Raw genomic sequence first — 24664 nt, 5'->3', positions numbered from 1 at the left:
TTCAAACATCATTAGAATTTGCTTCGGTAGCATGAATTTGATTTGAACCTGTTGTGTTTGTTTTCCAATATGCCGGCGAACTTGAACCTAACATGATTGATATCTTCCTACATGGTAGTAGTTAAAATTAGTATGCATATAAAAATTAGCATTTAAACTACTACATTTTTCCCTTTTTAGATAAAAATAAAACCTGTATAATAGGATGAGATAATATCTCCCCAGTCCAGTATTCCATGAACTTGAGCATGAACAGACCACAAGATGAGCTGTGTTGTTATAGGAACATTTGTCAGTAATCCAAATAAGAAAACAAACAATCTTATATATGTAAATATGTTTTTTAATATACCTGTCATTTTGTATTGGCGCTTGTAGTTGTTCTGCGATTGTCCATGTAGTAACCTGGAGGTCTTTCCAATTATAGCTAATCAAATTTTGCTGTTTTTCAATAATGCTCAAATGGTTTTGTAGTCCTTGCAACTATAATGTATAATTAGTATCAGTAATAGTTTAGTAACAATAAAAGATCAATTTAGAATATTATCTTACATAAAGGGGTATGAATGCTATAGTAACTAACCGTAGCGGTTAGGTCACCTCTGTTGAACTCCCAACATAGTGAGTCAAGCACTTGAATCTCACGCTTTTGTGTATTAATCACACCTAAATACCAATGTGTGTCTTTGATATTTATTGGAATTAGGACCTATACATGAAGGCAGTAAGTTAGTGAGACATGTATAACCACAAACCAAAATTCTATCTATCAAAATTATAGAACACATGGCACTCTGAGGTTAAAGAGACATAGGCGTTACCATTTCATGCTTCAGATAGCTTCTCAGTATCTTTGTAATGCAGTTACCATCTCCATTTAATCCAAGGTTGCCATCTCTTTTTAGCATTTCAGAAATAAAGGGCTTCTCAAAGTAAAACTTTACATCATCCCTACTTTGTAGCTCTGCTTGATCCTTTATACAACATATATATGCGCTGATCACCTGTAAAGATTAAAGTGACAAGCTTTGTTACATAAGAAAAATATCGATGAGCAAAGATCATTTACTTGAAAGTTTATGTACTTACATCATCGTTCAAGAATATTTCTTGATCTAGCAGACACAACAATTGAGCTTGTGTAACAAATATGTCATTGATCTTCACCAGTAAATCAATTGACTTATGTGCTTCTATTGTTATTTGACAACAGTAATCTAGGTCGGTCATTGCATAATCTGCAAGTATAATAGGTAAGATTTATTGTAATGTAAGATGCAAAGAACATACTGAATGAAAGATTTTCAGAATGTACCTATGGGAGATAGTCATATGTTTGATCTACTGGTTTCTTGTCATCATCTGATAGAACTCTCATCTGTTTATTATCTGATCCAAAGTCAATCAATTCAGAACAATTTACTTTCTCAACATCGCTTGATTCATCAACATTATAAGAATCCATTGTCTGAAAAAGGGGAAAAACATAAAAATAGATAAACGAGTGACCAATCTACTAAATCAATTAACGAATAGCAAAAGAACTAACCGAAGATGATTCTGTGATGGTTGGTAGCAGAGATGACATCGATGGGTCATAGACATTCATTTGTTTATCCAATTCAAAGTCACTTGATTCAGGGTCACAATCATTCCTCTGTTTATCAAATTCAAAATCAATCGATGATTCAGGGTCACAATCATTTGTCTATTTATCAGATTCAAAATCAATCGATTCAAATTTTTTTGCTTTCTTAAAGGGATGAATCTCTAAATCATCAACATTGTCTGATTCATCAATGTTATAAGAATCCATTTTCTGCAAATACAATAAAACTTCAATTTTATTAGTCCAGTAACAATAAGGTATGCTCATATTAACAAGGGATCATAACGCAAGTCCTCTAGATAATAAATAATATTAATGCAACTCTGCATGGCAGTTCTCATCGGTTCAGCTCTAATGTATCCCAAAGGTTCAAAACAGGTGCATCTAGTTACTACCAAAATTAAATAGCACATACACATCTGGCTTCGAGCAAGTATGAATGAACAGATAGAAGATAGGTTCAAAACAGGCACATCTAGTTACTACCAAAATTAAACAGCACACAAACATCCGGCTTCGAGCAAGCATGAATGAACAGATAAAAGATCCTAATATCATAATGACAGAATACAGTTATAGGATAAGCCTTCGAACAAGTAAAGACCACTAATAATTGAGATTAACCTGTTCAGAAACATTCACGCATATCATCATCTCACATGCATACAAACAGGATCAACTATAAAATAAATTAGGGATTGTCAATCAGCGCATCAATCAATCCATCGAAACCTTTGCCGCAATCCGATCATTTTTTATTCTCCTTTTTTCTTATTCCAGCCCATGCCTTCTCTGAGTACTCCTTTCACTTTTTGAAGGGTAGGCGTTGGAGCCCTCATCTGTAGGTACATGGAGGAGTGGTGATCGCATATGCTATGCGGAGCAGCTTCCTTCGAGATGCCTTTGACCTAGGACCTACAGTCAGCATCATCATCAATCATACAGCGAGCCGACCTAATTGCCTGGGCTAACAAATACGATGGAACAGGGGGGAACAAAAATTGGGGAAGGGGGGGCGCCCGATGTTAACCTGTAGAGCTCCGCTGGCGTTGTGGTTGTAGATCTCGCGGATGGCGTCGTGGAGCTTCCGCCACGACTTGTCGAAGAACTTGGGGTCGGTCTCCACGCGGTGTCAAAAGGGCTTGATCTTCGTCCCGCGCTTCTATTTAAACAGGTACAGCACAAGAACGCGACCTCAATTTCGATCCGAGTCGGCGAAGACATCGATCCCAACCTGTCCGACCTCAATTCCGATCCGAGTCGCCCTGACGCCAGCCTCGCCCGCGGCCCATAGGCATAGGCGAGTGCCGCCGCGGGAAACATCGGTGCAGCTCAGAGCGGGGGCGACGGTGGCGGATCGGGAGGCCGAGTCCCTGGGCGGGCGCGGGCGCAACTCAGAGCAGGGGTGGTGCGGGACGTGGAGGGGCGGCGACGGGGAGCCGGACTGGAGGGCGGCGTGGTCGGGGTGGCGACATGGGGCGGCGAGAACTCCGGGAGGGAGCCACCTGAGGCAGATGGGAATGGCGGCGTGAGAGGGACGGGGTGGTGTGAGAGGGACAGGCGGAGGCGCGGGGAAAGAAACCGAACGGAGATGGAGACCGACCGCGGTCAATAAATAGATAGATATATAGATAGTATAGGTTTTACATGTTGTTTTAGTTTTATCACCAGTTATCTAACTTGAGATATGAACTGTCGGCTTTTTATCATTATTTTTATCACATATCTGATTAGATCTGTTTCAAGTGTTGCTTTTGTAGCGTTGTTTAGGTTGCTCTAGCAGTTTCTTTACAATTGCTACGTGGTCATCGGCTGTTCTATAGCCAGTCATCTACATAGTAATTCGGCCGATTCGCTGATACACTTCTCAAGACAGATCGGAACCTTAGCCGATCGAAATCCCTAAAATTTAATACTTTTCTTTCCGACGCTGCTCCCTGCCCGCACGCGGCTACAATGGGGGGATGCGACGTGGGAAGGGATGGGTGCCCGGAGCTGGCGAGGCATGGTGGCAGACGGGGGGAGGCGCGACCGTGGGGAGGAGGCGAGTCGCAGATGGAGGGAGGAGTAGAGGCGGCGGTGACGCAGGGAGGAGTTGTCGGGAGGCGGCGCGGTGGTGACGCAGGGAGGGGAGCGGTGGCGGCACGGCGGGGATGCAGGAAGGGGGAGCGGATGGTGGGATAGAGCGAGCGGACGGGAGGGAGCGGAGGGGGCGATTTTTCTGTGCGGACGGGAGGGGGCGATGGATCTGACGCTTCCGCATGCGGAAGACGTGAAATGGAGGGCCGGTGTCGCGCGGAGCGAAGGACATGGAGCGCGCTTCCTATTGACGGACCGCTTTTTTGTGTCGTTTTTGGTTTTTATATAGTATAGAGATAAGGTATAGATTATTTCAACGTTGCTGCAACTTGTGTTCAGCTGCCGCCAGCCGGTTATGATCCGCTATTTATGTCCTGAAGGCGCCTCAGTTCACGTAGAAAGCCGTCAAACTCCGAGTCTCCAACACGACTTGCCAAACGACAGAACCGATGGCACCTCAGGCTGATGCTATCTCCACCCACCACCTCCGTCGCCACCTCGTCCTCCTACTCACCGTTGCAGCCGTGACGACAACACGAGCAGGCACCACGGACACAGCGGCCCCCACCCCAAGCGCCGCGGAGAGTCAATCGACGGAGCCATCGGCAGCGTCCTTCCTCCGCGTCCGCTGCGCCACCACGCTGTACTCGGCCCTCTGCTACGACTCCCTCCTCCCCTACGCCTCCGAGTTCCAGACCAGCCACGCCAGGCTCGCGCGCGTCGCGGCCGACGTCGCGGCGGCGCGCCTCCGCGCACTCTCCACTCGCGTGAAGGACATCCTCCACCACGGCCCTGAGCCGGCGGAGGGGAGCGGCGGACGGCCTAGCGAGACCGACGCGCTGCGCGACTGCGCCAGCACGACCTCGGCCGCAGCAAACCTGGCGAGGCAGTCGTCGGCTGCGCTAAACGGGCTGGACGCGTTCCAGACGGCCAACGCAGCTGGCGGTGGCGGCAGCAGCAGGCAGTCCAGGTGGGAGGTGTCCAACGCCAAGACGTGTCTCAGCGCGGCAATGACTAACGTGGGCACGTGCGCTGATGGGTTGGATGAAGCCGGCGCGACAGCCTCGCCAGGCGGGAAGGAAGTCACCGCCGGCATAGTAAGCGTGGGGCAGTACACGAGCAACGCCCTCGCGCTCGTCAATGGCATACCACTGTGAATTGTGGTATGAACTTGTAAAGTTGTACAGGGAGTGTGGGGGTGGAAACTGTGCGAAGAAAATTTGTTTTTCCAGGAATTTATGGTTGCTGATTGCCCACCGGAACTTCTAGTTATAATGGTATGGTAATCGACATATTACAGTAGCAGGTTACAAGCTCGGCGCAGCAAATATATTATGAAAGCCGAGAAAGAAAATAAAAGACGCACAGAGAATTACAACTCCCATCAAGAGACCCCTATTTCAGGGCATCAGCCACGCCCAACCGTGCGGGTCACGTCGTCGTGATTTTGTGGCCGTCCGATCGCGGATCCGGTTGTGTGGAAACAGTCCAGGCACCTGGAATTTTGCCAAAAATACAACATGAAATCGGGAGATAAAGAATGCTCAAGCCGAATAGCATTCCCCAGATTATCCATGTGTGCCACAACCAACCAACGTGCTTGCCAATTTTATAAGAGTTAAAGTGCATTCACATCACCCCTTACAGCTACACCACACTGTTGCCACCCTCTAACGAATTGGAAGGTTTGCCTAACAGAATGGGGCCTAAGGGTGGAGAAAAACTTGACCAAAATGTCACCGGAGGAGGATGGCCTCCCATCAAGCTGAAAGCAACACCATTATACTTGTTAACTCCATCAATAAGGTGAGCGACGAGTTGAGGCACAGACAGTGGAAAATTGCAGAACCACGGGTAGAAGCCAACAACATAGGCAAGGATGGAGGACCACAAGTATAGGAAGAGAAGGAACACAATTCACAAACAGATCCATGAGGTGGTTGTAGGGGGAGCAGGAGGAGCACCTTATGCTAACACATTCCCCAACCAACAACAATAACGATATCTTCCCAAGGTCGTGCGGAGATGAGACATCCCCCCATGCACGGAGAGCAACGCTTTCGCGGCACCGTCTAAAAGAACATGGATCTCTAGGGAGGCGGCTGGAGGTGGGAGGCCTTGCCCCTCTCATTGCCCGTAGAGGTAACACCGAGGAGTATGTCCATCGTTTTTGCGATGAAATGTCACAGAAAATTTGCACCATTTTGTCTCGTGTCAATGGTCTAAGAAATCACGTGACCCGCAAAAATTAAAAATAAGCCACACTGTGATGACCATCCGAAGCATATGGTGTAAATAATATACAAGTCACTGGATCTTACAGAGCACATGTGGCTCTTCGATGCCAGCTTATTTGAAGGCAAACATTGTTTCCAATCATCTTATGGCTACGGAGCACATGTTGCCTCCTACGATCGGAACTGATGATCTCTTGGACTGGTGAATTACAAACGCACCCTCTGTTCATTTTGATCAAATCCGGGGCCGCAAATGGAAATGAGAGAGCAACGTAAGTCCAGCACAGACGTTGTTTAAAAGGATATGGCCAGTACAGATGAACCCATAGTTTTCGTTGTTCTGTAATATAATTTGCACGGTGACTGTTCTTTCTTGTAAGTTGTAACAGTTTGTGGAACCCGTGTAAGTTTACTGCTAACTGCCACTCTGCCAGGCTTTTGTTATTAAACGGTTGTTTTGTCTGATAAATGCATAGATCAGAAATCTCCCGGTTCCCAAAATTTTTGGAGATGGCCATGCAAGTACATACAACTGAGGAACAGATGAAGTGCCTACTGTCCCGGACAGTATTTTATCGTTTGAAATATCTGCTCAATCCTGTATATACTATAGTACAAGGTCAATATCATGTTCCGGCTGCTGGAGATAATCAGCTGAGTAGGTCCGGACAAACGGACAAACTAGTAGTACTTGATTTGTTAGAACTGAGTTTATGTTAGAGTATTGTCCATTTGTCCTGGCGGTGTCATCAACTCGTTACTGATTTGATTTCTATACCTTGCCAGCCTAATGCACTGTAACTAAAATACCTATAGGTTATAATAATTTTGGTGATTAATAATAACATAGTCATTGGGAGTAATGTCATAATGTGTTTGCAAGATGTACCTTTGTAGTGCTTTATAGGTCCAATGATGAATTCCAAAATCATCAAAATGAGAAGAAAAAAAAAGACTTAGAAGAATTCTATGGCATCCAAATGATAGCAAAAATCCAGAGATGGTATTGAAGCGGGACACAGACACGCGAAGACATGAAGCGAATCCTGATGGAATTGTGTGCCGACAAAATTGACCGAATCATATGGTGATAACTGGAGAAGTCATCGAATCAGTCGGTGACCATGAACAGCAGTAGGGCCAAGACAGCGTGCACTGTGACCACCGACTCATTCGGTGTCAACAGTGGATCACCATTGTCGGTGTTTTAGACCGGCAACCCGCCTAGGGGGTACCCTAGGTGGTATTTTATGCGGTAAGGATCGTCGAGAATCAAGGAATCAATGGTGACGCAAGGAACACGATTTAGACAGGTTCGGACCGCTAGATCGCGTAATACCCTACGTCTTGTGTGTTTGTTTGTATTGGTCTTAGATGAATTGGAGTTGTTCTGTTTGAGGGGTGTCCCTGCCCGCCCTTATATGCACGGGAGGACAAGGTTACAAGTCCGAGTCCTAGTCGAGTACTATTATAGAGTTCTACTCGGTATGACCCGAGTAGTTTTCCATGCACATACTTGACTAGTCCGAGTGGGATACGCCTATCCCTTGTCCTGATCATATCCGAGTACGTCCCTTAGTAGGCTGTCCAAGGTCTACTCGTGGGCCTGGGGTGCATGCCCGACAAGCCCCCGAGTACTTTGTAGTCATGCGCCACAGTCTCGAGTACTGTGGGCACTATTCGAGCAGTTTGTCGTAGAGGTTGCAGTGTCCGAAGTACTCGAGTACTGTCGCGTGGCTGGAAGGTACTCTTCTTGTTCCTTTGAGTTGCTTATGTTCCGAGAATTTTTATATGGTAGTGCAATGATAATCGCACTCCATATGGAGTAGCCCCCGAGCCTTAGGTTGAGTCGAAGAGTCAGGCTTAGGGTCAATCCTGCTTCTTGGCTGTTTTACCCTCGAAAATCTGAAAAAGAAAATTTTGACCATCGGGTACGGTACCCACAGCCCCCAAGCACTTAGGCGATTTTGTCGTTGAAGTGGTCAAAAAACCCATTGAAAACAGTAGCCGTTGGGTGTTTAAGGCAATTAATCTGCTTAAAATCCATCCGTTGCGTAACTAACGCTTGGAATCCGGAGGCGGCAGAGATATAACTGGAGGACCCCTTTCGGTTAGGTTTACACCCCACTGTAGCAGATCTGGTTCTCTTCTCCACCCACCTTTCCTGTTTTCCTCCACCGTGATCCTCTAGTGCCGATGCCGCCGTTGCTGCCCCTCTGAGAGAGGTTCGAGGTTGAGTGCATTTTGCTGCGAGTGAAGCCGGCGGATGCGCACCAAGAAGATGGGGAAGAAACCCGAGAAAGTCCAAGGCAAGGCTCCAGCGGCAGGCAAGGTGAAGTCCAAGAAGGGGAAGGAATTGGTGCTGCAGGCGCCGAAGGTGGGGCCGACGAACCAGACTACGCAGCCACCGGCCGGAGCGACGTGGCAGCATTCGGTGATGAAGGAGGAGGTTGTTCAGGCGCTAGTCGACGCCAAGCTTCTGCAGACGAAGGAGGTACTCGAGTGGCGCCCTGCTTTTGCGAATGTGTGGCAGTTCGAGGAACACCCCAACGAGACGGTGATGCTTGCGCACTTTGTGGAGAGGGGGTTGGCAGTGCCCACCTCCGACTTCTTCAGAGGTATCCTCGAGTACTATAAGCTTCAACTTGTCCACTTGAATCCCAATGGTGTACTGCATATGTCAATTTTCGTACACCTCTGCGAAGTTTACTTGGGAGTTCCTCCAAGCCTTGAGCTGTTTAGAAAATTATTTCGCTGTAAACCTCAGCCCAGTGCACTTAGGACGGAAGTCTTTGGAGGCGCTGAGTTCCAACTCAGGAACTCGGGCGCATACATTGAATACAATTTGACTGACTCCCATGGGGAGTGGAAGAAACGGTGGTTCTATATTGGGAACCATGATCCTCGCTTGCCAGTGGTTACTGATCACGCGCCGAAGCATGCAGAGAACTGGGTGAGCGAACCTAAAGATACCCCAGAGCTTGACCATATGCTGCACCAGATTACCGAGTTGAAAGCACTCGGTCCGACTGGGATTAACGTGGCAGCAAATTTTCTCAAGAGAAGGGTTCAACCTCTTCAGAAACGGGATCACTCAGGGGGCGAGTACTCGGGATTTAACGACCTGTCGTGTATGTCCGCTGAGGATATATCTGACGATGATGTGGAGGCACTGCTGGCCAAGTTCTTCAGGAACTATCAAGGAGTACCAGTTATACCCGCAGCTCTTCAGTAGTATGATGCTTGGTATGAGCCAGAAGTGGTATGTCCTTTTACTTGATTTGTACTTTGTAAACCCTTTTGGACCCTTGTTGTGAGTGTCGACTTGTTTTTGTAGTCCTGAGTTCTTGCCGGCTACTTGGCGCAGTTAGAAGAAGAAGAAAAAACTGTAGTTGAGGAGTCACAGTGATAGAGTTGGAGTGCCCGATCTTTCGGTGAGTGGAGATAAATTCGACTTGGTGGAAGTAGACCCTCACGATCCGACTACGACGAGCGAACCCGAAGCGCCAATGCAATCGCTGAACCAACTCCCGATGGTTACCAACCTCGCCGGTGCGAGATCAGCCTGATCACGAAGATCGATTCCTGTCCGCAATCGAAGAACGAACAAGAAAAAGAGGCGAGCAATCTAAATATCACTCGAAGGTGGAGTTCTGAATCACACAAGGACAGCGCGTATTTGCGCGTGTTCAAGAGTAGCTAAAGCTAGATGTAAAACAAAACTCAAGTCGTAAACAAAAAGGACTCCGACTAAATAAAGGGGGCGCAGCCCCTGGAGTCCGGAGGGGTCACGCGCGCCCAACCCTAGGCGCCCCACCTGGGCTGCCCTGTTGGGCCATCTTCTTATTCCGATGGGCCTTCGTTCCTTAACACCATGATGAAGTTTAATTCTCTCGCACGGGCCCGAGTGATCGGCCCAACTGGATGATCAACTATAGGCGCCTGAGGTGGAGGAGCAACTGAAGGCGCCTGAGGTGCTGCTGGTGTAGATGTACTCGTGGTGTCCTCATCATCCTCCCCTTCTTGAACTGAAGTCGTCCTCGACGGCAACTCCTCATCTTCGCCCACATACGGTTTCAAATCTGCAACATTAAAACTCGTGGAAACACCAAACTCCGCAGGCAGGTCAAGGATATAAGCATTATCATTAATCTTGGTTAGCACTTTAAAAGGACCAGCAGCACGTGGCATCAATTTAGAACGACGTAAAGTAGGAAAACGATCCTTTCTCAAATGCAACCAAACCAGATCACCCGGTGCAAAAGTAACATGTTTTCTCCCTTTACTACCCGCAACCTGATATTTAGCATTAGCAGCAGCAATGTTTTGGTGAGTTTGCTCATGCAAGCTAATCATTTGATCAACATGTGCAGCGGCATCTATGTGTGGGGCGTCCTCGGCATCAAGGGCAAACAAATCAATAGGCGCCCGAGGAATATAACCATAAAAAACCTGAAAAGGACACATCTTTGTAGAAGAATGCGTTGCATGATTATAAGCAAACTCAACATGAGGCAAGCAATCTTCCCAACGTTTCAAGTGTTTATCTAAAACAGCCCTAAACATAGTGGACAAGGTTCGATTAACCACCTCAGTTTGTCCATCAGTCTGAGGGTGACAAGTGGTGCTAAACAGCAATTTAGTTCCCATTTTATTCCACAGTGATCTCCAAAAATGACTGAGAAACTTAGCATCACGATCAGAGACTATTGTATTTGGAATACCATGCAAACGAATAATCTCGCGAAAGAACAATTCAGCAACATTGCTAGCATCATCAGTCTTATGACAAGGTATAAAATGAGCCATTTTGGAGAAACGATCAACAACCACAAAAATACTGTCCCTCCCCTTCTTAGTTTTAGGCAATCCCAAAACAAAGTCCATAGAAATATCAAGCCAAGGGGAAGTAGGAACAGGCAAAGGCATGTACAAACCATGGTTGTTCAATCATGACTTAGCTTTCTGGCAAGTAGTGCAGCGTGCAACAAGGCGCTCAACATCAGCGCGCATCCGGGGCCAAAAGAAGTGGGCAGCCAGCACTTCATGCGTCTTGTAGACGCCAAAGTGCCCCATGAGACCGCCTCCATGCGCTTCCTGTAACAACAAACGACGAACCGAGCTAGCTGGAACACACAGCTTGTTAGCGTGAAACAGGAACCCGTCCTGTATGTGAAATTTGCCCCATGGTTTGCCATGAATACAGTGGGTGAAAGCATCTTTAAAATCAGCATCATCCACATATTGATCCTTCACAGTTTGCAAGCCAAAGATTTTAAAATCTAACTGTGACAGCATGGTATAGCGACGAGACAAAGCATCAGCAATGACATTTTCCTTCCCGCTCTTGTGTTTAATAATGTAAGGGAAAGACTCAATGAATTCTACCCATTTAGCATGACGACGGTTCAGGTTTGTTTGGGTACGAATATGTTTTAAAGCCTCATGATCAGAATGAATTATAAACTCGCGATGCCAAAGGTAGTGCTGCCATGTATGCAAAGTGCGCACTAAAGCATAAAGCTCCTTATCATAAGTAGAATAATTCAAGCTAGCACCACTTAATTTCTCGCTAAAGTAAGCAACCGGTTTTCCTTCTTGTAACAAAACAGCACCTAGCCCAATATCGCTAGCATCGCATTCAAGCTCAAACACTTTAGTAAAATCAGGCAACTGCAAGAGAGGAGCATTGGTTAACTTATCTTTCAAGGTGTTGAACGCAACCTCTTGCGAATCACTCCAAGCAAAGGGAACATCCTTCTTTGTAAGCTCATGTAGAGGCGCTGCAATGGAGCTAAAATCACGAACAAACCAGCGGTAGAAACCTGCAAGGCCAAGAAAGCTTCGAATTTGTGTGACCGTCGTCGGTGTAGGCCACTCCCGAATGGCATCAATCTTGCTGCTATCCACCTCAATGCCCTGTGGAGTAACAACATAGCCAAGAAACGAGACACGTTGTGTGCAAAACATGCATTTTTCGAGGTTAGCAAATAAATGGGCCGCACGCAACGTATCAAAAACAGCACGCAAATGTTCTAAATGCTCTTCCATAGACTTGCTGTAAATGAGAATATCATCAAAATAGACAACTACAAACAATCCTATGAAGGGCCTCAGAACTTCATTCATCAAACGCATAAATGTGCTGGGAGCATTTGTCAAACCAAACGGCATAACCAACCATTCATATAACCCAAATTTCGTTTTAAAAGCCGTTTTCCATTCATCACCTAATTTCATGCGAATCTGATGGTAGCCACTACGCAAATCAATCTTAGTGAAAATAATGGCACCACTAAGCTCATCTAGCATATCATCAAGACGTGGTATAGGGTATCGGTAGCGAATGGTAATGTTATTAATAGCACGACATTGTACACACATACGCCATGAGCCATCTTTCTTTGGAACAAGTAACACGGGAACGGAGCAAGGGCTAAGAGACTCACGAATATAACCCTTTTCAAGCAACGCCTGTACCTGGCGCTGGATTTCCTTCGTCTCATCCGGATTTGTACGGTACGGTGCGCGGTTCGGAAGCTGTGCGCCGGGAATGAGGTCGATCTGGTGCTCAATGCCACGGAGTGGTGGGAGTCCCGGTGGCAAATCTTTTGGAAAGACATCAGCGTACTCCTGCAAAATGTTAGCAACCGCAGGGGGAATATCCAAAGATGGTGCATCATCAAGTGAAACGAGCACACTAGAGCATATAAGGGCATAGCATGGCAAAGGAGCATCGCGTAACTCATCAAAATTAGCACGTGTGGCAAGCAAAACAGGAGCATTCAACTTGATTTCAGAATTAACAGATGGCGATGCGTCAAGTTGTTTAGCAGTTTTAGTAGCTCTAGCAAGATCATCTTTAAGAATTTGTTCAGGTGTCATTGGATGTATAATTATTTTCTGACCCTTAAACATGAAAGAATAGTGATTTGAACGACCATGATGCAAGCTATCAGTATCATATTGCCAAGGTCGCCCAAGTAACAGGGAGCATGCTTCCATGGGAATAACATCACAATCGACAAAATCAGAATAAGCACCCATGGAGAAAGGAACACGGACTGACCGAGTAATTCTAATTTTCCCACCATCATTAAGCCATTGAATGTGATATGGATGTGGATGCTTACGAGTGGGTAAAGACAACTTTTCAACCAGCGTGGTACTCGCCAAATTGTTGCAGCTGCCGCTGTCGATGATGATGCGAATCGACCGCTCCTGCACAACACCCTTGGTATGGAAAAGAGTGTGTCGCTGATTCTTCTCGGACGGGGCAACCTGTGTACTAAGAACACGCTGCACAACAAGACTTTCATACCTATCGGCGTCGCCCGGGTTGACATGTACCTCCATAGCTGCATGGTCAGTGGCAAGCATCGCATGTCGAGTATCTTCAGAATCACTAGCGGAAGAGTACTCACCATCGTCACGAAGAAGCAAAGTGCGTTTGTTCGGACAGTCCCGAATCACGTGGCCAAATCCTTTGCAACGATGACACTGAATATCCCGTGTACGGCCTGTGGGAGGGGCGGCGCCTGTGGAAGGGGCAGGGCCTGCAGGTTTGGCCGTTCGCTCGCGTGGTGTAGTGGTGGGCGTGGGTGGCGCAGGGAGAGCGGGTGCGGAGTTGGATGTCGAGCTTCTTCCTGCAAAAGAGTTAGAATATGTCTTCGAGCGGCGTCCCTGCACTTCACGTTCAGCTTTGCAAGCATATTCAAATAATGTTGTCATATCTGTGTAGTCCTTATAATCAAGTATATCCTGAATTTCGCGGTTCAAACCACCATGAAAACGTGCCATAGCAGCGTCATTTTCCTCCAATAACCCACAACGAATCATGCCTATTTGTAATTCCTGGAAATATTCCTCAACAGATTTGGAACCTTGCTGAAAACGTTGCATTTTATTAAGCAAATCTCGGGCATAATAAGAAGGCACAAATCTGTGGCGCATAGCAGTTTTTAATTGCTCCCAAGTGGTTGGAATGGTATTGGGATGTTTGTGTTTATATTCACGCCACCAAATTAAAGCAAAATAGTAAATTCACTAATAGCAGCTTTAACTTGAGAATTAGCAAGAATATCATGGCATGAAAATTTCTGTTCAACTTCTAATTCCCAATCAAGATATGCAGCAGGATCATATTTGCCATTATAAGGTGGAATTTTAAATTTAATCTTGGAAAAGGAATCATTACCGGGACGGCGTGGCACGCGGCGGGCACGGCCTCGGCGGTCGCCATCGTCCTGGTCCGAGTCACCACCATAACCCTGCTGCAACTCTGCGACTGTTGTGTGCAATGCATCGAGTCTTGCCACAACTGAGTCGAGTGTGGCCTTAGCGGCCGTCTGTGCAAGGTCGAGCTGATCACAACGCTCGGTCGTCGAGGAGATCGTCGAGTCCAGCCGTTCATGAATCGTCTGAATGTCGGTGACAAGCCCTTCAACTTGTGCCCGTATGCCCTGCAGCTGGTTAGCCCCCGCGTCGACATCATCTGCCATGGTTAGCGCAAATACAAGAACAAAAGCGACGACAAAACAGGGGTCTAACGGCTCACAAGGCGCTCACACTAGTGCTGTTATCAAATTCTTATCCGTTCTTACCACGCACACAGGGGCGAACTGCAACCAACCGGTGGAACTCGTGAAAGATTGGAGGAGCGATTGCCTGGAGAAACAAAATATGCTCGTCGTAGAACTATGTGGAGTTCTGGGAAGGCTGCACACAAATGAAGGATTAGCACAATCAAACAATAATGCAAAGTTGAAATATAGTGCCAAACACATAACAAGAGTTGCTGGTAACAAGGGAAATCGAAAGAACAGAGGCAAAGGTGGAGAGGGCGCACCTCTTTTGTTTTTTTTTTCTATTTTTTTTTCATAGAGGGTGCCCCAAAACTGATAATATGAACACAGAGGATCTCAAACAGCAAATTGTGGCACACACACACTCTCTCTCTCTAGAGTAAACTGGATCACCTTCCTTCTCCCTGTTTTTTTCTTCTTTCCTTTTTTTTTTGCACTTTCCTTTTTTTTTGATTGCTTTCTACCCTTTTTTTGTTGGACAGGGGAGAGGCGATCGGAGGGGTGGGATGGCGCGGCGCGGTTGTCGCGAGGGGGGGCGGTGGGCGCGGCGTGGGAGGGTTGGCAAGCAGCGGAACGGCGGCGGCGGCGAAAATTAGGGTTAGAGGGAAAACGAGAAACAAGAGATTAAACACAAGTAACCAGCAACAATTGAACGAGTAGGCACACAAATTCAACAAAGACACTTATGTGGCGGAACCGTCCAACTTAAGCTGGTGTAAGTGCGCCTAATCGCCGTTAGAATGGCAATTATCCGAAACGCACCTAAAACAGCATAAGTCCGGTAGTCCGTCGAGCGTCCCTAAGACTCCTCGAAGGATCCACGGCGTGTCTCATAACCATACATCAGGATAATATCCGCGATGGGATAATATCAACAAACATTACATTTTTACATACATAACTAAGAGGTACGAGTTATTACAAGACATAAGTTGAGGCAAACTTAGTGATGCAGTGTTAGACAAGTTCTAAGATTAAACATAAATAGTTCAGGAGAAGATGCGTAGATAAACTTTTCTCTAGGGTATTGTGAGACTCAGGTCAATACCCTAGGGCTTCGGGGTCTCCTCCTCTGTAGCCTCCTGTGGAGCTTCTGAAAGATAACCACAAGGGGAAAACCCTGAGTACGGGGTACTCAGCAAGTCTTACCCGACTAACCAATATAATAGTTTTTCTTTGGAATGCATGTCAGCCTTTGGGTGTGTTTGGTTGACACAATTTTGCCGAAAAAGCTTACTACGAGTGAGGCCTTAGTTTTATCTTTTATTTGAGTTAAGTCATTACCTAACCATTCTAGATGATAACAGAAGTAAGAGCAATCATAGCTGTTAAATCATACATTACTTGACAACAGGAGATTTTTTTATTGCATGAATTGATACTACGATGCTCAACAGTGATCAAGCGCATTCATAACCGAGAATTGCGGCGATCCGGATCTACTTACATCCTGCAGGAGAGTACCCTGATCACCAGCAGTATACGACTGTCCAGGTCGTACTAACAACCTCTCGATTAGCAAAGTCAATGATTAGGAATACAACTACCCGGACCCAGGGATGCACCCCCACATGGGACCCCACGTCTGGCCTAATCTCCATGTAAGTTTCAGGCTACACCCCTGCCAATCTCCAGCACGTCAAGCGCGGGTACGAAGCATTCCTGATCATAGAATTTACTAATCTACTGGGCTTTACTGGTCCCATACCCGATAAGTGATCAGATGCTTATCACTTGATCAAAAGTTAAGACACGAATCGGGCCTTAACCAGATTAATCTAGCAGACAGAACTACATCTCTAGCTTCTGTCCGTTTCCATATTCCAAACTATCCTTCATAAGCAACATGTATGACTTAAGAGTTTTCCTTAAGGTTGGTAAACCAAGCATGTAAGCAAGTAAGCAATTCTAGACTTGGGTAGTTTCTAAGATTTGAACAAGTGGCAAAGATGTCCTTAAATCAAGGCATGATCATACACAAGAATAGGTTTCAATCAACTCCTAGACTTAGTGCATACATATAACAATTAACCTACAACTAGTCACATGAAATAACGACTCCAAAAATAGATAGGTATAAATGCACCGGGGCTTGCCTTGTTCGTTAAAAAGATTAGTAGAAGCTGACGGATTTGCTTCACAGGGAACAAACTCAAACACCTCGTCGGACTCCAAGGGTCCTTCTGAAAATTCCCAGTAATCTTCTTCCGGTGCTTCTGGATCTACGACACATATACATGCAGGGGTTAGAATGCAACTTTTTGAATACAGACTATACAACTTTCCTTCATGATAAAGTTGCAAGCCAACAAGGACTATACGACTTATCATGATAAAGTTGCAAGCCAACACACAAGAATCTAAAAAGATTAACCTATACTTTTATTTTTCTTATTTAACCCTCCCTATAGCTTTTCTTTTAATTTTAGAAAAAGTGGTAATTATTTTCTAACTTGAAAATATAATCTCCTATGGGTTAAGAATTATTTGTGATTGATAAAGTATTATTCACATTTTATACATTTTATAAATATTAAGTATTTATTTAATTACCTTAAAAGGAAGGCATTAAATAAATACCCAAATTTTTATTATTTTCCTAGGGTGTAAAAATTTTAATGCATAAAAGAAAATAAAACAAGCCTAACAAAATTGGTTTCACTAATTTTGGACACTCCTACAAATTTCTGTGATTAAAATGGTGTAAAATGAATTTAAACGAATTAAATCGCTAAAGGAAATCTAATTTTTCCCGAAAATCGCCCGGAAAACTTTTCTTACTCACCCACTCTCTACCCTCTCTCACGAACACTGGGCCCCACGGCGCGGACCCCACCTTTCCCTATTCAATCTACCCGCCGGCCCTATTCTTCCCCCTAACGGGCTCCGCGGGTCGATTTTCTTTCTCTTTCTTCTTCTGCAGCCCAACACCGGCCCACGGCCTCTTTTCTTTTTCCTCTTTTATCTCGCGACTCCGGCCTGCTTCACTGGGCCTGCACAACACACCGGCCCTTTTTTCTTTTTCCCGGCCGAAACGCGCGCGCGCGTTACTGGGCCTCAAGGTCGCGGCCCAGCAACCGACCGCGTGGCTCTGGCCTGCCTCCTTCCTCCCCTTTTGCCTCTGACGCGCAGGCCCGAGCGCCCAACGCTTTCTTCTACCTCCCGCCAAGACACACCCGTGACAGGGGGCGGCGTGGCTCGCCGGCCGGCGCCCTCCCGGCGGCGGGACTAAGTCGCAACACCACTCCTAGACCTACACGACCCCGTGTGCGGCAACAGCTCCCCGGGAGATGGCCGGAGCCATCCCCCCCACGGCGACAGGCGGTGACTCCCTCGGCCGGCCGTGGCTTCTTGCGACATCGACACCACTGACTCAAACATCTACCCCTACACCATCCTAGGACCCTAAGGACTCGACTACAACTACTCAGGAAGGAAGAGAGATAGCGCAAGGTGGTTCTCACCGTGAACGGGCGGCGCGACGGCGGCGGACAGAAGTGGCGGCGAGCACGGCTACTCCGGCATGGATATGGGACAACGACTGGTCTGGGGTGTAGCTGGGGTGTCTGTGGAGGAGTGGGCGAGAGGAATCGACGGGAGACGAGATGTGGCGGCGGAATTTTGCTCGGCGGTGATGCTTGACAGAGGAGAGCGGGCGGCGGTAAAAAGAGGAGGCAGTGAAACGGTGGCACGGGAGCAGTAACTATTCAAGCGAATCACCCCTCGCATGGACGACACCGTGGCCTACCCGTAGGCTTGCGTGGTGAGGAGGTGGCCTAGCTAGTCGCTCTGGCGGTCGACCGACGACGGCGGCGGCGACACGTCTGGGTGCTCAGTCACCGCCCGTGATCTTCAGAGCTTCTCCACGGCTAATTCTCAATCCAACGGTGCACAGATGCTTTAACCAAAGTGGCAGATAAACTCGAGCTCTTCAACTTTTATTTTGGCTTCGGCTCGAGATAAACATCAAATAGGATTGAATTTGGATTTGTTTCTTGGTTTCTTCTGAACTTCAACTGAAACTGTCATTCAGTTTCGTCAGTCACCGACAGTGTCACTGATCTCACTTGGTGACTTGATTTAGTGGTCCAATCCTTCTCCCCACAGTCCAATTTCTTCTCAAATATGTTCTACAATGTCCCAATGTTCCATTTTGCTCATGAACAAGTACCCCCCTTTAGCTACATTGCTCTGAATTCGAGCTCCAAGTTGATGCCTTACTGCTGTTCAGACTTAGTCGAATTCAGAGTTTCAGTTAACTTGTGGTTTTGTGCTGACTTTGAACTTAAGTTTGAATTCCATCCCTTTACTGTTCCTGGCCAACAACACATGAATATTGTAGTCCAAGATTCATACTTCAATATAGTGTAGATGTTCTAGTGCACTTATTTGAAAAATTCTCCAGAAATCAATTTCCAAAATGAACTCTGAAGCTGTTTTCTCTGAACCCTATTTTCGGACGATGAACAGTACTTCACTGTTTCTGTTTCTTTCTTTAACTTCTTTGAGCTATTTAGCACCAATTTCAGTCCTGAATTTTTGATCCCTAAGTTCTAAACATTCTTACACTTGTAGTCCACATTTTTGGCAAATTTTTCTGAATTTCAAATTTGAAATTCAAATTTCGGTCAAATTTGACCGAATTTAATCTTTTTGCCAATTTCTTTTCTTTTTCTTTTGGATTTCTTTCCAATTTCTCATAGTTACTTTAATACCTCAAATGGAAATTATTACAACTTATTGAAAGAATGTGCGAGGCTAAACGGTTGCTGGGACAAGGATCTAACCTGAAAAAAAATTTCTTTTGGTTTTTGTGGACTGTACGAAGGGAAAAACACTCGGTAAAACTCACCGATCAACCTGGAAAGCTGATACCACTTGATAGAGTCGGAGTGCCCGATCTTTCGGTGAGTGGAGATAAATTCGACTTGGTGGAAGTAGACCCTCACGATCCGACTACGACGAGCGAACCCGAAGCGCCAATGCAATCGCTGAACCAACTCCCGATGGTTACCAACCTCGCCGGTGCGAGATCAGCCTGATCACGAAGATCGATTCCTGTCCGCAATCGAAGAACGAACAAGAAAAAGAGGCGAGCAATCTAAATATCACTCGAAGGTGGAGTTCTGAATCACACAAGGACAGCGCGTATTTGCGCGTGTTCAAGAGTAGCTAAAGCTAGATGTAAAACAAAACTCAAGTCGTAAACAAAAAGGACTCCGACTAAATAAAGGGGGCGCAGCCCCTGGAGTCCGGAGGGGTCACGCGCGCCCAACCCTAGGCGCCCCACCTGGGCTGCCCTGTTGGGCCATCTTCTTATTCCGATGGGCCTTCGTTCCTTAACACCATGATGAAGTTTAATTCTCTCGCACGGGCCCGAGTGATCGGCCCAACTGGATGATCAACTGTAGGCGCCTGAGGTGGAGGAGCAACTGAAGGCGCCTGAGGTGCTGCTGGTGTAGATGTACTCGTGGTGTCCTCATCACACAGGACGAGCCCTCTCCTCCTGTTAAGAAACGCAGAGTAGTCCGCAAGATGTCTGCTGCTAAGTCTGCTTCGACTCCTCCTCCTGAGAAGTCTCAGGGTGCCAAGGTATTGATGAGGACACCACGAGTACATCTACACCACCAGCACCTCAGGCGCCTCCAGTTGCTCCTCCACCTCAGGCGCCTACAGTTGCTCATCCAGTTGGGCCAATCACTCGAGCCCGTGCGAGAGAATTAAACTTCATCATGCTGTTAGGAACGAAGGCCCATCGGAATAAGAAGATGGCCCAATAGGGCAGCCCAGGTGGGGCGCCTAGGGTTGGGCGCCGTGACCCCTTCGGACTCCAGGGGCTGCGCCCCCTTTATTTAGTCCGAGTCCTTTTTGTTTACGACTTGAGTTTTGTTTTACATCTAGCTTTAGCTACCCTTGAACACGCGCAAATACGCGCTGTCCTTGTGTGATTCAGAACTCCACCTTCGAGTGATATTTAGATTGCTCGCCTCTTTTTCTTGTTCGTTCTTCGATTGCGGACAGGAATTGATCTTCGTGATCAGGCTGATCTCGCACCGGCGAGGTTGGTAACCATCGGGAGTTGGTTCAGCGATTGCATTGGCGCTTCGGGTTCGCTCGTCGTAGTCGGATCGTGAGGGTCTACTTCCACCAAGTCGAATTTATCTCCACTCACCGAAAGATCGGGCACTCCGACTCTATCAGGTATGTAGCCGTGTATTCACTTGTAGTTGATGGATTTGAACTTGCAATCTTGTGATTACTTTGTCTTGTTCAAAAAGGCTGACGATGCGGCACTTGGTGATGACGAGGCTGCTTCCGGAGAAGTAGTCCTGACCGACCCGGGCGTCGGTATTGCGAAGGTGCCACCAGCGAATGCTGGAGCAGTGCCCACCTCCGACTTCTTCAGAGGTATCCTCTAGTACTATAAGCTTTAACTTGTCCACTTGAATCCCAATGGTGTACTGCATATGTCAATTTTCGTACACCTCTGCGAAGTTTACTTGGGAGTTCCTCCGAGCCTTGAACTGTTGAGGAAGTCCCCGTTCTCCAAGTCCCGAGATGAACCGATTGAGAGGGGCCATGCAGCCTGTAAGTTTCTGCACATCCTTGATGCTAGCTGGTGCTTGAATGTTTGTGATGGCAGATATTTTTTCTGGGTTGGCCTCAATGCCACGATGGCTAATGATGAACCCGAGTAACTTGCTAGAAGGTACTCCGAAGATGCACTTAGTAGGATTGAGTTTCCAGCGGAAAGCTCGTAGACTAGAGAAAGTTTCCTCCAGATTAGCGATGAGGTCCTCCTGGTTTCTTCTTTTGACGACTACGTCGTCGACATAAGCTTCGACATTGCGGTTAAGTTGCTTTTCGAAGCACATCTGTATAGCTCGTTGATAAGTTGCTCCTGCATTCTTTAGTCCGAAGGACATTGTTTTGTAGCAGAAAGCTCCGAAAGGTGTGATGAAAGCTATTTTGGCTTGATCTTTTTCCTTGAGGCTTATCTGATGATAGCCGGAGTAGCAGTCGAGAAAATATAGTAAAGCGCACCCAGTAGTGGAGTCGACCACTTGGTCGATCCTGGGTAGTCTGAAAGGGTCTTTTGGATAGTGCTTGTTGAGGTCGGTGTAGTCAACGCACATTCTCCACTCGTTGTTTTTCTTACGAACGAGTACAGGATTTGCTAACCAGTCAGGGTGAAAGACTTCTTTGATGAACCCTGCCGCGAGTAGCTTGGCTAGCTCTTTTTTAATTGCTTCTCGTATGTCTTGAGCGAACCTACGGAGTCGCTGCCGTTTTGGAGTAGCTTTGGGATCAAAATTTAGAGAGTGCTCGATCAGCTCCTTGGCACACCTGGCATGTCAGCTGGTTTTCGAGCGAAGATATCATGGTTAGCCCGAAAGAAATTGATGAGCAGGGATTCTTATTTAGGATCTAGCCCTGTTCCAATCAGGGCTGTCTTGGAAGATTCGCCCATCTGGAGATCGACTGGTTTGAAATCTTGCTCGCTTGCGGGGTTCACCTTTGTGGATCCTAACTTGTTTTCTGGGATCTCGAGTTCAGTTCGATGGAGTTTCTTTGAAGCTGTGAAGACTTGTTGCATGGGGCTATGTGCTTGAGAAGTTGCGGCGATTTCCACAGCTTCAATGTCGCATTCGTAGGATCGCCGTAGATCTCCTTGTAGCATTATTTCTCCCTTGGGGCCTGGCATTTTGAGTACCAAGTAAACGTAGTGTGGTATGGCCATGAACTTGGCGAGTGCTGGCCTTCCGAGTATGGCGTGGTAAGATGTCTCGAAGTCGGTGACTTCAAATCTGATGTACTCGGTACGGTAGTGTTCCTTAGTTCCAAAGGTAACTAGGAGGACGACTTGTCCTAGTGGTATAGCTGCGTTTCCAGGTACGATGCCGTAGAAGGGTGAAGCTGTTGGAGTAAGCATTTCTGTAACGTCGAGGCACATCTTCCTCAATGTTTTGGCGAAAATGACATTAGGTCCACTTCTGCCATCGATAAGTACTTTTGTTAGCTTTGATCCTGCCACCACGGGGTCGAGTACTAGGGGGAACCGGCCTGGTTCTAAGAACTTGGTCCATTGGTCCTTTTTTCTGAAGGATATGGGCACTTCTGACCACTTTAGCGGTGTTGGATCTGTTGGTTCGATGGCCATGATCTCCATGAGTACGAGTTTGCTGGCTCGCTTGGATGCGGTGCCTGGGATTCCGCCAAAGATGACGTTGACTATCTTAGAGGCGGTCTGGAAGTCGCCTTCTTCTTCTTCGTCGTTGTGGGCCTTGTTCTTGCCCTTATCCTTTTTCTTGGTGTACTCTTCAGGGGGTGGTGGTGTGGGTAAGTCTTGCATTACTCGGCGCATGCTGTAGCAGTCTATTGCCGAGTGTTTGCTACTCGGGTGCCATGGGCACTGCTTTTTGAGTAGTTCAGTGAAGGTCGGCCCTTCATCGTTTTTGCGGGATCCCTTTTTCCCGGAGTTGGTCATGGCAGCAACAGTGTTGTCGGGCTTTTTTTTCAGTTTTGATTACTCGAAAAGTTGTTTTGAGTATCATTATGTCGAGTTCTATCTTGGTCATTTTTGTTGGTGTTGTCGCGTCCACGGTTGCGATGGGAGCCGAACCATTCTTGCTCTTTGTCTTCTTCGTTCGCCCACTGTTGCACCATGACTTTGAGGTCTTTGACGTTAGCTGGTCGTCGTCGACCGAAGTCTTGATATGTTCGCCGATCGTAGAGCCCATTCTGGAAGCACTCGATGACGTCTGCTTCGGAAATGTCAACTATGGTTGCCTTCTTTTCGAAGAACCATCGCAAGTAGTCGCGTAAGGTTTCGTCTTCTTTTTGCTTAATTTGGCTTAGGTCGATCTTGTTGCCTGGTCTAGCCATGGAGCCAGCATAATTGTTGGTGAAAGCCTTTGTCAAATCTTCCCAAGAGTCGATTGATTTGGGCTTGAGTGACTCGAGCCATGTCAACGGTGCAGGCTCCATGCAAATGGGAAAGTGGATGACTTTGGTGTCATTATTCCCCCCGGCTGCCTGGACTGCCAAGGAGTAGCATCGTAGCCATTGAATAGGGTCTTGCTTGCCATCATACTTGGTGATTCCTGTTGGCTTGAACTTATCAGGTAGTCTTGTCTTCATTACCCAATTTGTGAAAGCAGGAAAGTGGTTGTAGTTGTCGACTTCTCGCTCGCGCCGACTGTTGAGTATTTCTCGTAGATCACTGAAGTTTGACACTTTGTGGTTCTTCCAAGTAGGGTGAATACTTTTTACCGAGTTGGTGCAGCTGGCCTCTCCAACATCCTTATGGTGTGTTGGTGCATTGTGTTTGCTTGGGCCTTGGCTGTGTTGCCGAGGCTGATTGATGACTTCATTGTCATTTTTTGGAGCATCGTTGTTGTTGGCTGCAGCACCTCTGCTGCCTTCTTGATGAGCTATGATGCGAGGAACAGACGGAATTGGTGATTCTTTGTCGAGTAGCTTGTAAGCTTGCTCCGCGAGTTGTGCGATTAGTCCGTTGCCACGCTGCACGAGCTGAGCTGTGGCTGCGTTGTCCCTATCTTGAGGCATTAACGTTGTTAAAAGATTGATAGAAGCGATTGCCGCAAGTGGGGTATTGTGCTCTTGAGCCTGAACTGCGTCGAAAGCCCTTTCAAGGTTTGTGATGGGAATATTTGTAGCCATCAACTGCCGTCGCTTGGCTCGAGTAGCATTGCGCATTCTTCTTTGGTTCCTTTGATCGGAGGTTTCATTTAATGGGGCATCAGCTGTAGACTCGTCTTCTGAAATGTTGTCGAGTTGTGCTAATCTCCTGGGGGTTCTGTTCTGGCTAGTACCCAGGTTGTTATTTTGAGTAATAACAAAAACTTCCCTGTCTGGGTAGTAGCTTCCGGAACTTGATGTTGCAATGTCTGTGGAACTTTCCTCGCAGTTGGAAGTGAGTGGGACACCCTCTTGATATGGGAGGTTGTCTATATGAGCTACAAGGCATGACTCGTAGTCACGGGCAAGAAAGGATGGTCTCAAACCTAGCCAATGTACCAATCTGCCTTGTGACGTTGAAGTTATTACCAGTCCTTGGGCTGGACCAGATAATGGTATCTCTGGGGGATAGACCAAGTTGGAGTCATTGTCTTCGTCGTTCCCGAGTTCGA

The 24664-nt window shown here is 46.8% G+C and overlaps 1 protein-coding gene across 1 annotated transcript; it reads left to right on the top strand.

The window, feature by feature from the left end:
* Positions 1–3948: 3948 nt before the first annotated feature.
* On the top strand, positions 3949–4944 carry LOC117835514 (pectinesterase inhibitor 11). Its single transcript, XM_034714865.2, has one exon. The coding sequence runs from the start codon at positions 4138–4140 to the stop codon at positions 4843–4845; it is 708 nt and encodes a 235-aa protein (XP_034570756.1). The 5' UTR covers positions 3949–4137; the 3' UTR covers positions 4846–4944.
* The last annotated feature ends 19720 nt before the right edge of the window (positions 4945–24664 follow it).

Source organism: Setaria viridis, chromosome 9 (genome assembly GCF_005286985.2).
Source record: "Setaria viridis chromosome 9, Setaria_viridis_v4.0, whole genome shotgun sequence".
In the NCBI taxonomy this organism is placed as follows: Eukaryota; Viridiplantae; Streptophyta; class Magnoliopsida; order Poales; family Poaceae; genus Setaria; species Setaria viridis.
This window is presented reverse-complemented; position numbering and strand designations above follow the sequence as displayed.

Coding starts and splice junctions, on each gene's coding strand:
- LOC117835514 (XM_034714865.2), top strand. CDS start 4,138: ATGGCACCTCAGGCTGATGCTATCTCCACCCACCACCTCCGTCGCCAC.